This window comes from Martes martes, assembly GCF_963455335.1.
Source record: "Martes martes genome assembly, chromosome: 15".
Lineage (NCBI taxonomy): Eukaryota > Metazoa > Chordata > Mammalia > Carnivora > Mustelidae > Martes > Martes martes.
This window is the reverse complement of record NC_137903.1, coordinates 57,187,902-57,201,748: the sequence shown is the minus strand read 5'-3', so window position 1 is coordinate 57,201,748 and position 13,847 is coordinate 57,187,902. Positions and strand designations below refer to the sequence as shown.

The 13,847-nt window shown below is 63.7% G+C and overlaps 1 protein-coding gene across 6 annotated transcripts in view; it reads right to left on the bottom strand.

The window, feature by feature from the left end:
• Window positions 1-974: 974 nt before the first annotated feature.
• The window catches only part of COQ8A (coenzyme Q8A), a 37,304-nt gene continuing 24,431 nt past the window's right edge, over window positions 975-13,847 (bottom strand). For 5 of the 6 annotated variants that reach the window (XM_080824331.1, XM_080824327.1, XM_080824329.1 and 2 more), the window contains exons 5-15: window positions 8,835-8,909; window positions 5,984-6,106; window positions 4,673-4,758; window positions 4,367-4,507; window positions 3,854-3,935; window positions 3,648-3,741; window positions 3,318-3,459; window positions 2,986-3,093; window positions 2,820-2,885; window positions 2,495-2,581; window positions 975-1,835 (exon numbers count right to left, since the gene is read on the bottom strand). In XM_080824331.1, the coding sequence (XP_080680457.1) occupies window positions 1,545-1,835; window positions 2,495-2,581; window positions 2,820-2,885; window positions 2,986-3,093; window positions 3,318-3,459; window positions 3,648-3,741; window positions 3,854-3,935; window positions 4,367-4,507; window positions 4,673-4,758; window positions 5,984-6,106; window positions 8,835-8,909 (1,295 nt within the window). In that variant the 3' untranslated portion in view covers window positions 975-1,544. The remainder of the gene's footprint in view (window positions 1,836-2,494; window positions 2,582-2,819; window positions 2,886-2,985; window positions 3,094-3,317; window positions 3,460-3,647; window positions 3,742-3,853; window positions 3,936-4,366; window positions 4,508-4,672; window positions 4,759-5,983; window positions 6,107-8,834; window positions 8,910-13,847) is intronic. The other variant, XM_080824332.1, reaches the window with a different exon arrangement.

The window sequence follows — 13,847 nt, the reverse complement described above, 5'->3', positions numbered from 1 at the left end:
ACTCTCGTCCCTGACTTGGTTAGAACGGCCGGTCCGGGGAAGCACGGCCAGCCCGCGGGCTCTTACCGGAGGAAATCTGAAGCCGGCTGCGCCTAGTTACCCTGAGCGCCCCTCCCTGGTTCCGTGTCACGCGCGATGACCTTCCTGACCTTTCTTGGCGGGTCACTGCTCTGTCAGGAGCGCCTTGCAGGAGAGACAGCAGCACGGCAGGTGAGAGTGAGCTTAACCAGCTTTCCGTTAAAGGCCAGTGAAAGCCTCCACTTTGCGGGCTTTGTGGCCACTCTCGTGGCCCCACATGGCCTTAGCGTGGGAACAAATGAGCACATCTGTGTCCCCAGATGATGACTTGCACACGTAGGCAGAGGGCCTGACCGTGGACCACAGTTTGCCGACTCATGGGGAGCAGAGAGGGAGCTCGGGCCGTGTGGCTGCCCTCGTTCCAGGTCCTGAGTCCGGGATCCCGACCTTCAGCAGCCACATTGCTCCTATACCCTGCCGGCCCCCGAATGTCCCAGAAGGCAGAATATATGTAAAAAATGCACAAAAACAGCCTTCCGAAAGGCCGTGACTGCTCTGACAAGGATTCAGATCAGGCGCCAGGCCCCCAGCTGCTGTCACCGAGACCAGTCAGACCTCCCATCCTATCCTGGAGCGGCCTCCCCGCGTCTTTCACCCCCTGGTGCACCTGTCAGGGGGTCCCGCGGCAGGGCTCCCCGATGCCCACGCTAGTTTGCCGTGGGGAGGCATCCCCCAGCCGCAGCCTGTCCCCCTGGGAAGCAGGCCAGGCAGTTGGTTCTTCCGTATGTGTGGTGGGGAGCAGGGGGCACGTGCCGCCACCCCCTCCCGGAAAGGAATTTGGGCTGAGTGTCCAGATGCATCTGGAGGTGGCCTGGAGCATGACGTGACCTCGGGCTGGTCGCCTATCAGCTCGGCGCCCACTAAGTGTAGAAATTCACACCACAATGCTAAGAGACTGCGTTTTTGTCTTTTTTAATATTGAAACAAATCAGACAATTACAAGAATTGTACAAAAATTAACAGCCTGTGGTGACCCCTCAGGTATAACCAGGTGACAATGGCACATTCATCTTCTTCCACGAAAGCCCCTGGGCCTGGAGGGGGAAAGAGGGGGCTCCACACACTGACTGCTAGCACGGACTGCTCCTGACCCCTTCCACAGGTCCAGAAACTTCCACGTGTCCAGAGTGCAGAGCCCAGCCCAAGAGCAGGCGGGGCCTCACGCAGGGAAGCAGTGCTTGTCGGCTCCGCTCGGAGCACAGGCCGGAACAGAGGGCACAAAACACAATCTCCTAGAATCACACAAGCCTCATCCTCTACGTACGTCCAGTAAAATCCAACAAGACTTCTCCGTATTTCTGGGGGCAGGGATCCCCCGGCAGGCCCGCCCCCCCCCCACTAGTTCACAGGACGGAAACCGCCCGCCGCCAAGGGAGGAACCCGCCGTCGTGTCTCTGCTTCGTACAGAGGCTGCGCACCCACCGGGCAGCCTGCCCGAGGAGCTGGGGCGCCGGCGCGCGCGGGGCTCAAGCTGAGGGCCGCGCCGCCTGCTGCTGGTAGTTGCTGTAGGCCTCCTCGAACATGGCCTTGCAGGGGAAGCGGGCCTTCAGCTTGGAGCAGATGAGGAAGGAGCCCCCCATCTTCCTGTGCAGGGAGTAGGTCTCCTCGGGGGGCGGGACGAGCCGGTGCTTCAGCATGATGGGGATCAGGTTGTGGATCTTCTCGGTGGTGCTCTGCGTGCCGAAGTCGAAGGGCTCCTCCGAGGCGAAGGCCTCTCCCAGGATGAGGATGGCGTCCAGGTGGGCGTCCTCCATGGCCTGAAGGGGGGCGCAGGGGGTGGGTGGGCCTGTGGCCGGCCCAGCGCTCTCCCAGCAGGCGGTGTTGAAGGGGAGAAGAGGCTCAGGGGGGCATCTGAGTATTAAACTGACGTGATGGGCCCCGCAGCCGGGCCAGGGGAGCCCGCTGTGCGCCTGGGGCCCGTGCGAGGCCGGATGGGTGGGGGCCCGGGCCCAACATGGAGGCTGAAGCCGGACCGCCTGGAGGCTTGGCTGTGGCCTGTGCACCCCTCTTGGGGGACAAAGGGAAAGGGCTGCTCTCGGGGAATTCCGGTGCCAATTCAGGGCACAGGAACACAGACTGGCACCACCCATTTAAAGCGCTGAAGACCCGGCTCCAGCCCCTGCCGGGCCACCCCCAGACCTCGGAAAGGGGGCCGGGCTGTGCCATCTGCCCACGCTCACCCGGCCCCAGCTCCAGATGTACTGGCCTGCAAGAGGGGTGCCGGCCTCCCCCCGCTCCCCGAGGCTCCACTCACGCCCTCACCCCGCCACGCCCAGGACCTCGATGGAGGAGGGGTCAAGGGAGGCCTGAGGAGAGGCCTCGAGGGTACCAGTCAAGGTCTGGGGAAAAGCAGCCCACTGCCCGCCCTCCCCACACACGGGGGCCTACGGGGCCCAAGAGGCCGTGGGGAGCTGACCTTGACCTCGTAGCCAGTGAGGAACTTCATCTCGATGGACTTCTTCAGCACCGCCTCCCTGTCCCTGTCGGCAGCTGCCCTGATGATCTGGATGGACACCCGGGAGGGACCATGAGTGGCAGGGGAGGAGGTGCTCCCGGGGCGGCCAGGGAGCCCAGTGGCCTACCCCCCGACCCTTGTCCCCTTTGCTCCTTCCAAGTCCCCGGCCTGTGAGCACAATAGGCGTCCTCTTCACCCACAGTCACTGGGGGTGAGAGGACAGCAGCCCCATCACTCCCCACTCCTAGTGTCCCCAGGCTGACCCCAGGCCCCAGCGCCGGCCAACCTGAATGTAGAGGTCGGTGAAGGATCGGTCATATTCCCGAGTCGCCCCGAAGTCCAGAAGAGCCACCTGGGAAGGGGCAACACCTCAGAGGTTTAGCCTGGTGGAGAAGGGGGCCGAGACCCCCGATCGCAGAGACCCCTCTCCCATGCAGTTCCCGTGGGCTCACCTTGTGCAACTGAGGATCATAGAAGAAGTTGGACCAGTTGGGGTCCGTCTGCATGAAATGGAACTCGAACAGCTCCCTCAGGCACAGGACCAGGATGTTGTAGCAGATCTGGGGGAGAGGGCAGGGGCAGCCCCGGTCATGGCAGTGCCAGGCCAAGACTGGGGCCTGGGGAACCCCCTCCCATCCTCCCCACTCCTCTGGTCGCCCCACCCACTGCCCACACAGGGACTCCTGACTCCAGGTTTTCCCCGGTAGGGGGAACACAACAGCCCTCTCTGTCCCCTTCATCCCCGCAAGGGCACTTCGGGGCCCAAGACCACGGTCACACACACCTCGTTCCGGATCTCCTGGCTCAGCCCCTCCGCCTGGTCCAGGGGGAAGCCGGACACCAGCTCTGTGGTCAGCACATGGGGGCTGCACAGCTCATCCACGATCTCGGGCACGTAGAAGAAGGGGTGGTCCTTCAGCAGCTCCCTGGTGGGCAGTTTGGGGGGGTCATACCCTGTCACCAGAGCCTCCCCCCCGACCCCAGAGATGACACTGGGCCATGATCACCGCCACCCACCCTTCAGAGCCGTGGGGGCCTTCACCACCCTCCCCAGGGGCCTACCTCGAACAGCCCCTATGTCTCCCCCATGGGAGCCACTAGCCATGAGCCGCACCTGAACTTCCGGGCGCAGGCGGCCTCCCGCTGGTAGTCACACTCCAGGGCCAGCTCCCGCCTCAGCACATCAATCAGGTGCTCAGGGAACAGGCCTGCGCCGGGGAGGAGGATGTCAGCGGGGGCTGAGGGCTCCCCAGGGTCGCCCCCATGGGTCCCCAGAGCCCATCCTGCATGCCTGCCCTTGACCCGCAGCCAGTCTCAGACCTTCGGGAAGCATGTTGCTCATGTTCAGCACAGCCATGAGGTTGTTGACGTCACTGTTGATGCTCTGGGCCACGCCAGGATACTGTGGGGGGAGCAGAGGGGTCTTGGGCAGGCGGGGCCGGGCCATGCAGGGGAGCCCTGCTCTCCCAGCCCAGGCCCCCCCCCAGACCCCATACTTGGGCAAGTGACACATATGACATTACGATGCTACCAGGACCCCCCCAGGTCCCCTCATGACTTCCTTCTCCATGTCTGTCCCCCGCCAGCAGCCAGAGCCCCCCCAGCAGATGCTTGCTTGTCCCCTGGCCCCGCCCACACTAAGCTCATAGAGAGGCCATTCTACCCAAGCTCACCCAGGAGGTCCTTCCCGGGGCCGGTGCTGAGCAGACCCAGGCATTGCGCTGGAGAGGGGGTGCGCACGGCAATGCAGGGTGCAGAGGCCCCAACACTGCAGGGCCTTAGCCCGGCCCTCTGCAGCTCCCACGGGCGTGGATGCACACACCGGCTGCCTACCTGGATCTTCATGGCCACCTCGCGGCCACCCTTCATGCGAGCCAGGTGCACCTGCCCGATGGAGGCAGCCGCGAAGGGCCTCTCCTCGAAGTACTCCAGCTTGTCCCGCCAGCCGGGGCCCAGGTCACTGTTAAGCGTTTTCTGGCAAGAAGGGTCAGGGAGAGGCCATGAGTACAGCCCGTGTGCAGGACACCGTGAACAGCACCCCCAGGCTGCACCCTCCTACAGGCTGCCGCAGCTGCCCCCCAAGGCAGGGGGGAGGGGCAGAGTACCCAGACACCCCCCCCCCAGGCCCCGTCCGCTCACCGTCATCTGCTTCAGTGGCATGAAGTCCGCGCTCTGCCTCACCCGCTCGAAGATCTTGGCCAGGTGGGGGTTGATGAAAGCATCATCTAGAAGGTACCAGAAATTAGCAGAGGGCTAACCCCTCAGAGAGCAGGCGCAGGGGTCAGGAGCAGAGGAGCCCCCTCCATGGCTCCCGGGGCCATGGACAGAGGCTCCAGGGAGGACACAGGGCCAAGGGCCAGGCTGCGCACACTCTGGGGGGCAGCACAGCCAACAACGGAGGCCGGAGCCAGCCTCCCCCCAGGGCGCGGAGGGCGTCTGTGCAGCCCGAGGGCCCCGGCGTGGGGCAGCAGGGGCTGCGGCTCACTAACTCACCCAGGGACCTGAGAAAGTGGATTTCTTAGGAATAGCAAGCAAAGCTCTTTAGGGTTACAGAAGGAGCAAGTTTCAGAAATAAAGCAGAGTAAGATCCCAGACACACCCAGAAGCTGGCCACCTACAGAGAACCGTGGTTTTTCCCTTCGGACCCTATTCCTAACGCGCTGCTTTGGAGCCGCGGTGGCTCCGCCCGAGGCCGCTCCAGTGGGCTTTCCTCCCATGGTGGTGGCCCACAGTGGGAGCGTGGCTACAGCGGCAGTGTCAGTGTTCCGAAATGATTTGCCCCAAACTGTGGGCAGGAGCGCCACGTCGTGCACGCAAGTCCCGCGAGCCGACGCCCTGGCCCCCTGCTGCCCACTCTGGGCTGCTCCTGTGTGTCGGGCCCGGAGGAGGCTTCCGGGCAGCCGGGCGTGCATCTCTGACCCTGGCCATGGGAGGAGTCACCACGAGGGGGTCGTGGGCTCAGACACACCCTGCCTGCCCTGGGGATTAACTCCATCCCACGCCCTCCCGGGAGCCCCGCTGCACACCCGCAAGGGGACTTGTCCTCAAACCCCCTCCCCTGCAGCAGCCAGGCCTCTGGGGCACCCCCACCGCGGCCCCCGGCCCTTCTGCTCAGCCACTCATCCCGGCCTTCCCTGCTGAGGCCCACGCACCCTGTGTCCCCAGCATCCTGCCACAACAGGCCTGCAGCTGCCCCCCCAGCACCCTCCAAGCCCCACGTGAGGCAGCAGGGGCCGCGGATAGCAGCAGGGCTCTTACCAGCCTGGGAGAGGTCGGGACCACCTCTAGGTGCCGGAACACCCCCCCAGGGAAGCAAGAGCAACCACCACGGACACCTACGTGAAGGTCTTTGAACATCCCGGCTGGTCGACAGCCAGGACATGAGCGAGAGGGGCCGGGGGCGGGGGCGCACACCCGTCGCCTCCCGAGTGACCCCCACCGTGCACTCACCCTGGATGCTGAGCATCTGGCCCAGCTTGAGCGCCGCCCCGCGCACCTTGCACAGGGTGCGCACGATCCGCTCTGCGTTCGCCTCCGACAGGAAGGGGCTGGAATCCAGCACGGCCTTCTTCCCTGTGGGCAGGAGCCGGGTCAGCGCGGCCCACCGTCCCCTCCCGGGGCGTCCGCGGGCCTCACCCAGGCCACCCCAAGCCATGCGGCGAGAGGAGGACGGGGCTGGGTCTGGGCATCCATGCGCGCCTGTGGGGCAACTGCAGCTTGTCTCCTCGCTCAGCCCAGGAAGCCAGGGAGCTTGGGTGCACCCCAGCGCCGTCCCCAGGCTCCAGCCTCATAAAAACAGGGACGATACAGAACTTCGGGGGGGGGCGTCTCAAGTGCAGTGTGAAGGAATGGGAGCCCTGACGCAGGCTCCAGCCTCCTGAGCACCCCGAAACCAGCAATGCAACTAACACTCCGAGGTGTCATGCAACCGATGTCACCCACCCGAGGCTATGCAAGGCCCTCCAGGGCCACCCGGGTCTCCCAGGCCTGACCAGCAGCCACCCGACGTACGCACACACACGCATTTACACACGTGGAGCCCTTTCCTCGGGATCTGTCCCCGGGGCCTGATGGGAGCACCACGGAAGGCCATGGTCAGTGGCCCCTAGGGAACGGGCACCAGGAGGGAGGGACCTGGAGGAACCCATGTGAGGTCTCCGTCACTGTCCCTCCCCCTCACGTACAGGACAAAGGTCAGCTGTATCCCTGAGGTCACAAGGCAAGCTAGCTGCGGGAGGGGGCCGTTGGCCAGGGACAGAGCAGAGAGTCAAGGCCAACACTCGGCCAGCTGCCGTCTGCCTTCCCCTCCGCCTGCGGAGGCACGCGAGGTGCAGGACCTCAGGGGTGCAGATGACTTGTCCACTACGACCAGGGGTGGTAGGCTGCGGGGCGAGGACACGGAGGCTGCTACCGTGTGGCCACAGGATGGCAGGGCCCACTCTGGCGTCCATCCACTCACTCCAACCCCACAGCACGGCCCAGCCCCAACACCGCGTCGGCCCCGGTGGGAAGGCCTCCCCGCCAGCTCCTCCAGCCCTGGGACACCCGCTGCTTTCCCTGCACTCTGTCCTGTGAGCTGGTCAGATCTGTGCCCATAGCTGTCCCCCACGGTGCCTGGCGCTGTCCTCAGCGCACATCATCACAGGCCTGGCCCAGTGCTCGGAGTGCGGGAGCCACATCCTCCAGGCAGGAACAGGTCGGGTGGCCAGTGTGCTACCGCCCTCCGCCCCGGGCGCTGCATCCAGCCCAGCCGCTGACAGATTCGGGGGGGGGGGGGGACATGGGTACTAAATGGGGACTAAGCCCCAGGGACACTCAATTTGCAAACAAGAAGCCCCCAAGAGCACCCGTGGATCTTTTGCCCTCCCCACCCCGAGGGCAGTTGCACGAGGCCGGATCCACGCCAGAAGCTGGGCCGAGAAGGGGCCCCACATTACCCCCTTGCCCTGAGTCAGAGCTGAGGGAAGGGGGGGGACCCCTCTGTGTGCACTGCCACCCTCCAGCCCCTGGGCCCCTGTGGAAAGGTGGGGAAGAGGAGGGGAGGGGAAGAGGCCGGGGAGGGGCAGAGCTGTGCTCCCCGCACACACAGCCTTGGGCCTCCGGCAGCGCTCCTGAGACTGGGGACACCGCCCCCTCGGCCATTCCAGGCAGCCCCACCCCACGGCCCGGAGGTAGGTGCTCCTGCCTGGGCATGGCCGGTTCTGAGAACCGCCTGGTAGAGCCAGGCCATGGTGGGTAGCCCCCACTCAGGAGAGGCTCTGCTGGCGCCGACTGAGCAAGGCTGGTCAGTGTCCTCCAGGCCACGGGTTCGAGCCCACTCGGAGCTGGAACGCAGCCTGGGGGGTGCCCAGGCCCCCCGACCCTGGCTCTCAGGCCATGGTCCCTAGGCCCCTTGACCCCCAGGCAGGGTCACCACTTCCCTGACGAAGGTCACCAGCTGTAACCTTGGAGCTAGTGCTGCCTCTTTTCCGCTTGGCTGAGGTGCCCAGAGAGCGGCCAGTTTCCGGGGCTGGGAGGCGCGGAGAACACTGGCTTTTCGTTCCAGAGAAAGCCAGGCTTCGTTTCCCAAAGTGTCTCAAAGCTGACACTAAAAATACCCTCACTAAACCCTCTCCGTCCTCCGGCCCCTCCGGTTCCAAGGACACTTGATGCGCCCTGGGCACCCCGTTCTCGGGCCTGGGGGGACGGGCCAGTGCCTTCTCTCCACAAGGCCCCTCATCCCCACCGGAGGGTCTTGCAGCCAAAGAGGGGCCGTCCAGGTGTGAGGCAGCCCCCCTCAGGGTCCCTAGCCTGGGCTTCGGGGGTCACAGTGCAAGAGCACAGTGGGGTGACCCCCACATGGCCTGAGAGCCAGTCCGCCGAACCTTCTCCGCGGAGTCCTGCCCCAACCCTGCCACCCAGACTGGGGGCACTGACGGTTGTGACCTCACAGATTGGGAGGCAGGGGACAGAGTTGTGGCGCTCACCCCAGAGACAGCTTGGGGTGAGGGGGGCAGCTGCGGGTCTCGGAGGCGGGGGCGGCGAGGGACCTGAGGGGTCTGGTCCAGCAGCACAGACAACCCCCCAGCCCAGCAGAGCGGGGCGGCCGCAGGGCCAAAGCCAGTCGGAAGCGGGCAGGTGTGCTGGCCACCGGAGGAGCCCGGGGGGGCTGGGCGGGCCGCGCGGAGCAGCCCTCGGGCCTCAGACGACTCCGGGGCGCCATTATGTGGAGCACAGGCCAGGAGGTGGCTCCTGGAGGCCCACGCTCCAGGAACACGGGGGTCTGGGGGCCGACGGGCCCACCTCCCAGGGCCCAGCTCACCTGAAGGGTCGTCCGGGCGGAGGCTCTTCTTGGCTACCTCAGCCAGCGCCCCAAAGCCTAGACCCACGGCCAGACCTGCAAGGAAGAGAAGGGGCGCTGGGGGCCGGTGCGGGGTCTGCCCGCCGCCCCTCCATCTGCGAGCCCCGTATGGTCACTGGCTGCAGCTCCCCAGAGACCCTCGCTGACGGTCCCGACGTTCTGAGAAGGGAGAGAGGAGGGACGTGCGCTGCTTCCGAGGCGTGGGGCCGTCCGGGGTCCCGGCGAGAGCCTCCTCCAGCCCCTGCTCGCAGGGCGGCGAAGGCCCTGAGAACGTGCACGAGTGGGACGCGGTTTCCCAGCATGAACCGAACACGGAGCGGCAGCGGCCTGCGGGCCGAGGACATCCTGACCCACGGGGCACCCCCGGAAAGCAGCCAACCGCTTCAGCATGAAGAGCTCCACCGCTAGAATCACCCCACTGCCGCTGGAAGGAAAGGCGTCAGTGCCGTGAGAAAGCAGGCGCTGGTGGGAGTCAGAACATTCTGCCAAGGCAAAGGCCAGCATCCCGGGCCCAAGCCATGGAGACTCACCGGCAGGGCCGGGCAGGTGTGGACCGTGGTCTGAGGACAACGGGGGCAGCAGACAACGTCTCATCTAAAAAGCGTTTCACAATCTTCAAAATCAAAGTTCACCCACATCCCTTTTGTCCAGAGGTGGGGAGTGCCGACCCCAGCTGGCGGGGAGAGCCACGGAATGCAGCAGGTGCCACGGACGCCACACAGAAAGCCTAGGACCTACAACTGCCTCTACTTGAGGCACGGTTCTCACTGGCCGGGCAAAGAGAGTGGAGGACATGTGCGTGAGCGCACGGGCCACAGCAGAAGGGACAGCAGGGACCCATGGCAGATGCGGAAGACCCGAGGCCCTGAGCCCATGGCAAGGCGGGCACAGCAGCTCCCACGCCCAGAGCCGTGAGCTCCCCCAGGGCCCGCTGTTCAACGGGTGAGGAAACCAGCACGTGCTTCTCTGTCTTCCCAGTTCTGCACAATCATTACTTGTTACTGTTATGAAAAATATTACTGAATTTATTGAAAACTTTATTTAGCAAGAAATAAGAGCCAACAAATAACAGAACAATAATTTTTAAAACCCAAGGATAACCCAACTTTACAACGTTCTTCTGTAAACCATCTTAGCCACCCTCAGGCAAGGGTGTGGCTCAACGGTGGGAAGGGGCTGCGGCCCCCCGGGTCGTGGGGAGGACTCAGCAGCCCAGCAAGAGCCAGAGCTCCCAGTGGGGCCAGGCCACACTCCAGCTCCCTACGACCGTCACTGCTCCCGGTCAACGTGGTGACAACAGTGCTGCCTAGACAATGTACAAGGTCAGCCGCGTGCAGAAAGGTAAATTTTCTAGGAGCCACGGTAAAATGGGAAAAAAAAAAAAAAGCGTGCGAAGTCAATGTGCATCATGTATTTTATTTAACATGATACAACTGAAATATTAGCAAGTCCCCTTGTGTGTAAAAATTATTCGAGCTACTTCACAGTTTTGTTTTGGTTTTGCACTGAGTCTTCCGAATCTAGCGTGTACTGCCCGCTCTGAGCGCCGCCGGGTTGGGCCCCGCACGCTCCAAGCACTCACGCGCCGCCCAGCGCAGGGTGAGCCGAGCTCCAGCAGCCACAGGAAGAAGCCAGGCACCCAGAAAGGGCCTGGGGACCCCAAGGCGATCTGGGTGCCGGGGCTATTTCCACTCCGACCAGCTCCCAAGGGCCCTGGGCTGGGAGCAGCCCTACCACTAAACATTAACTCCCCGGGGCCCACCCACCTGCCCCACCCAGCGAGGTGTCTGCCATCCCAAAGTGATAACGAGCAGGGTTAACCTTCAAACTAGTGACCTCCACCAAGGTCTCTGCATCTAGATTCTTCTCCACCTGCATCAAGTCCAAAGACAAGCCTAGGGTTAACTGGCCTGGCCACAGCAAGGCCAGTTAAGAGGCGGCCCCCCAGCTCCCCTGCCCATCGTCCCCCTTAGAAGTTCTGTCACACCCTTCCCCGGCCATTTCCAGGCCGCTGGGCAGGATCAGAGCTCTCCAAGGACAAGGACCTGTCATTAGATCACAAAAAGAAAGTTCCACAAAGATGGCGTTCGGCTCCTTCATGGCCTGCGAGCTCCCAGGCAGCTGGAGGTGCTGCCCGCTGACAGGCCCCCCACTGCGGCCGGCCTAGCCACCCTGACCTTGGCCTCAGTAGCTCCTGCTCCAGTGAACCAAGAATAACCCGCCCTCCCCCACCCGGCAAGCTTCCAGCCATTCTCAGAACCTCATTGAGAGGCAAACACAAGCCCAGCCAGGCTCTTCCTTCTCCCAGAACCAGGCGGTACCGGAGGCCTCCGCTGGCACTCCCCGAGGCCTGGTGAGGACGCCCAGAGCCCCACGTGCTCACTCCACGTGCAACCCGTGCCCTTGGGCCCCACCTCAGTCCCCCCAGTGCTCAGGGCGGTGCCCCCCTCCACGCTGGGCTGCACCACCGGCCTGGCCCACGCGGCCTGGCAGCAAGGCCTGCCAGATGACCCGCAGCCCGCGGAGCCGGCCCTGCAGCCTGGGGGCGGCCATCGGCAGCCTGGCCTTCGTCCTGGCCGGCGGGGAGGTGCCAGCCCCTGCCAGGAAGGCTGCGGGCCTTTCTCTCACGAACAGAGTTTTTGCGGCCCCAAAACGCCGGGGAAGCGGCAGGCTTCTCCCCAGAGACAGGAGGGCCCCGGGCCAGCTTCCCAGGCCCCCAGCCCCAGCTCCCCCTCCCTGCAGTCCCCCTGGAGGTCATCGGAGCTAAACGAGGCCACCCTGTGAAGCAGACCCTGGCTTCGGCCCAGACGGGCAGCAGAGGCGGAGAAAAGGAGAAGCCAAACACCCTCCGACAAACGGCACCGCTGGGAAGGAGGCTTGGCGCAAGGTGCCCGAGCGGGCAGCAGCAGCTCTACCTGCCAGAAACCCCAGGCTGTTTACAGAGCAAGGATCACGGGGGTTTCTGCGGCACGGCCCCGGGCCAGATTTCCACGGACAACAGACTGTGTGCCAGGCTCCCTTCTGGGCCTGTGCTGGCGTAAGGCGCCTTCTAAGCCAGAGGGCACACAGAGGCGTAGGGAGGCAAGGACGCTGGCTTCGCAGCAAGCTGTTCCTGAGTCCCGGCCCTGGGGGACAGCGCGGCCTAGGAGCAGGGCCAGCAGGAAGGAGGGCTGTGGAGCCCCCAGGCGGTCAGGGGTTGCCCCCCACCCATGCCCAGCAAGGGACGCCCGCCGCAGGCTCGGACTCGGCTCAGGTCCCTGCGCGGTCACAAGCAAGCACATGGCCCTGGGGAAGCGGCCATCACCGTATCCGCCCTCACCTCCCTCACTGGGGGTGAAGCAGACTCCTGTGCCCCTTATAGACCAGCTCCTGGAGAAGCAGAAACCGTGTGCCCACATCCCGGCCACTCCAGCTCAGCGGGCGCAGGCCGGGCACTGGCTGCCAGAGGAAAGCAGGAGTACGCCCCTAGGAATGCGGGTGGCAAGCGGGTGTCCCCGTGGGCCACCCCATGAGCAGTCAGCCCCAGGACCTCCGATCTCCGCGGCCTCGATGACGATCGAGAGCACGACTGATCAAGCGGTGTGAGCAGAGGCCTGACTTCAGACAAGCAACCCAGGCGCATGGAGCCAGAGGACCGGACACACGGCTCTGCCACACGAGACCCAAAGTCTCCCCTCCCCGCCGGCTCCCCCGCCCCAGCCGCAGGTCTCATGGCAGCACCCCTGAGGGACGGCTCCACTCGGCTCCTGGGCCTGCCTGCGCCCACGGCGAGTCTGTCACCAAACTCGCTACTCAACTTCCTGTCACTAGTCTTGGGAGCACGTGAGTTGCATTTCTGCGTTACTAAAACATGAGAATAGCTGATGGGAATTTGATTTGTTTTAAATGTTCTTGGCAAAATTAAAACCAAAAAACCAAATACACCCAGTCGCCCTGTGTGTGTTTGCTTACCGCGGCGACGGGGCCGCGAGAGCCCGGGGTGACGGCAGGACGACCCCAGGGCGCGTGCTGCCGCTGAGACACCCACCGCGCCCCCGTGTGGCTGAGCCAACCCACAGCGCCGCCACACACCTCCACCCTCGCACCCCTATTTTCCGATACAGAGGACACTCTTCTGTGGCCTCATCTCTTTCTTGATATGTTTGTTCCTTTTTTACTAAGACATTAGTCAGTTTTTACATCTGGAGGCCCGTGACTAGCAGCAGAAACACACGTGGACACCGGGCGGCACATCATAACTGGGCAGAGGGTGACACGCGCCCCTCCCCCTTCCTCAAGTCAATGCCCTTTTTTTTTTTTTTTTTTTTTTTGGAAAACGGGCTCCACACCCAACACGGGACTCAAACCCACAACCCTGAGATCACGTCAACGCTCCTCTGACTGAGCCAGCCAGACACCCCTCGTGAACTATTTCTTTAAAGCAAAGCATTTTTCTGGGAATAAGGGTCCCTTAACCTTTCACCTTCTAAAAATACAAGGGTTCCCAAGGGTCCCGTCACTCTACTTGTCACTCCTGGCCCAGTCTTATCACATCTGTCCCCTAGATCTGATTTCGCAAGCCCGTCCCACACATCACCCTCCTTCTTCTTGCTCTTGCGCGTCCGATTTCCCCCCGTCCCGGTGCCCTCAGCAGTCCCTTACTCCTGCCTCCCTGGCGGAGGCCTGGTCACCACAATCATGGAGGAGCCACGCTTGGCTCCTTCGAAGAGCAGGCCCTCTGCAGGGGGCCCGACCCACTAAGGTCTCCTGTCACCCTCCAGGCCTCCCTCAGGTAAGGCGACTGCTCTGAAGCACGAAGTGGAAAAGGGACGGAAGATACGAGAACATGGGAGACACGGACATGCAATGCAGACACAGACATGCAACACATCTAGCAAACGTCGGGGAGAGAACATGGCAGAAGCAGCACTGGAAGAAGAAATGACCAGAACTTCCCAACGCCCATGAAGGACATTAAGCCGCAGGTCAAAATAG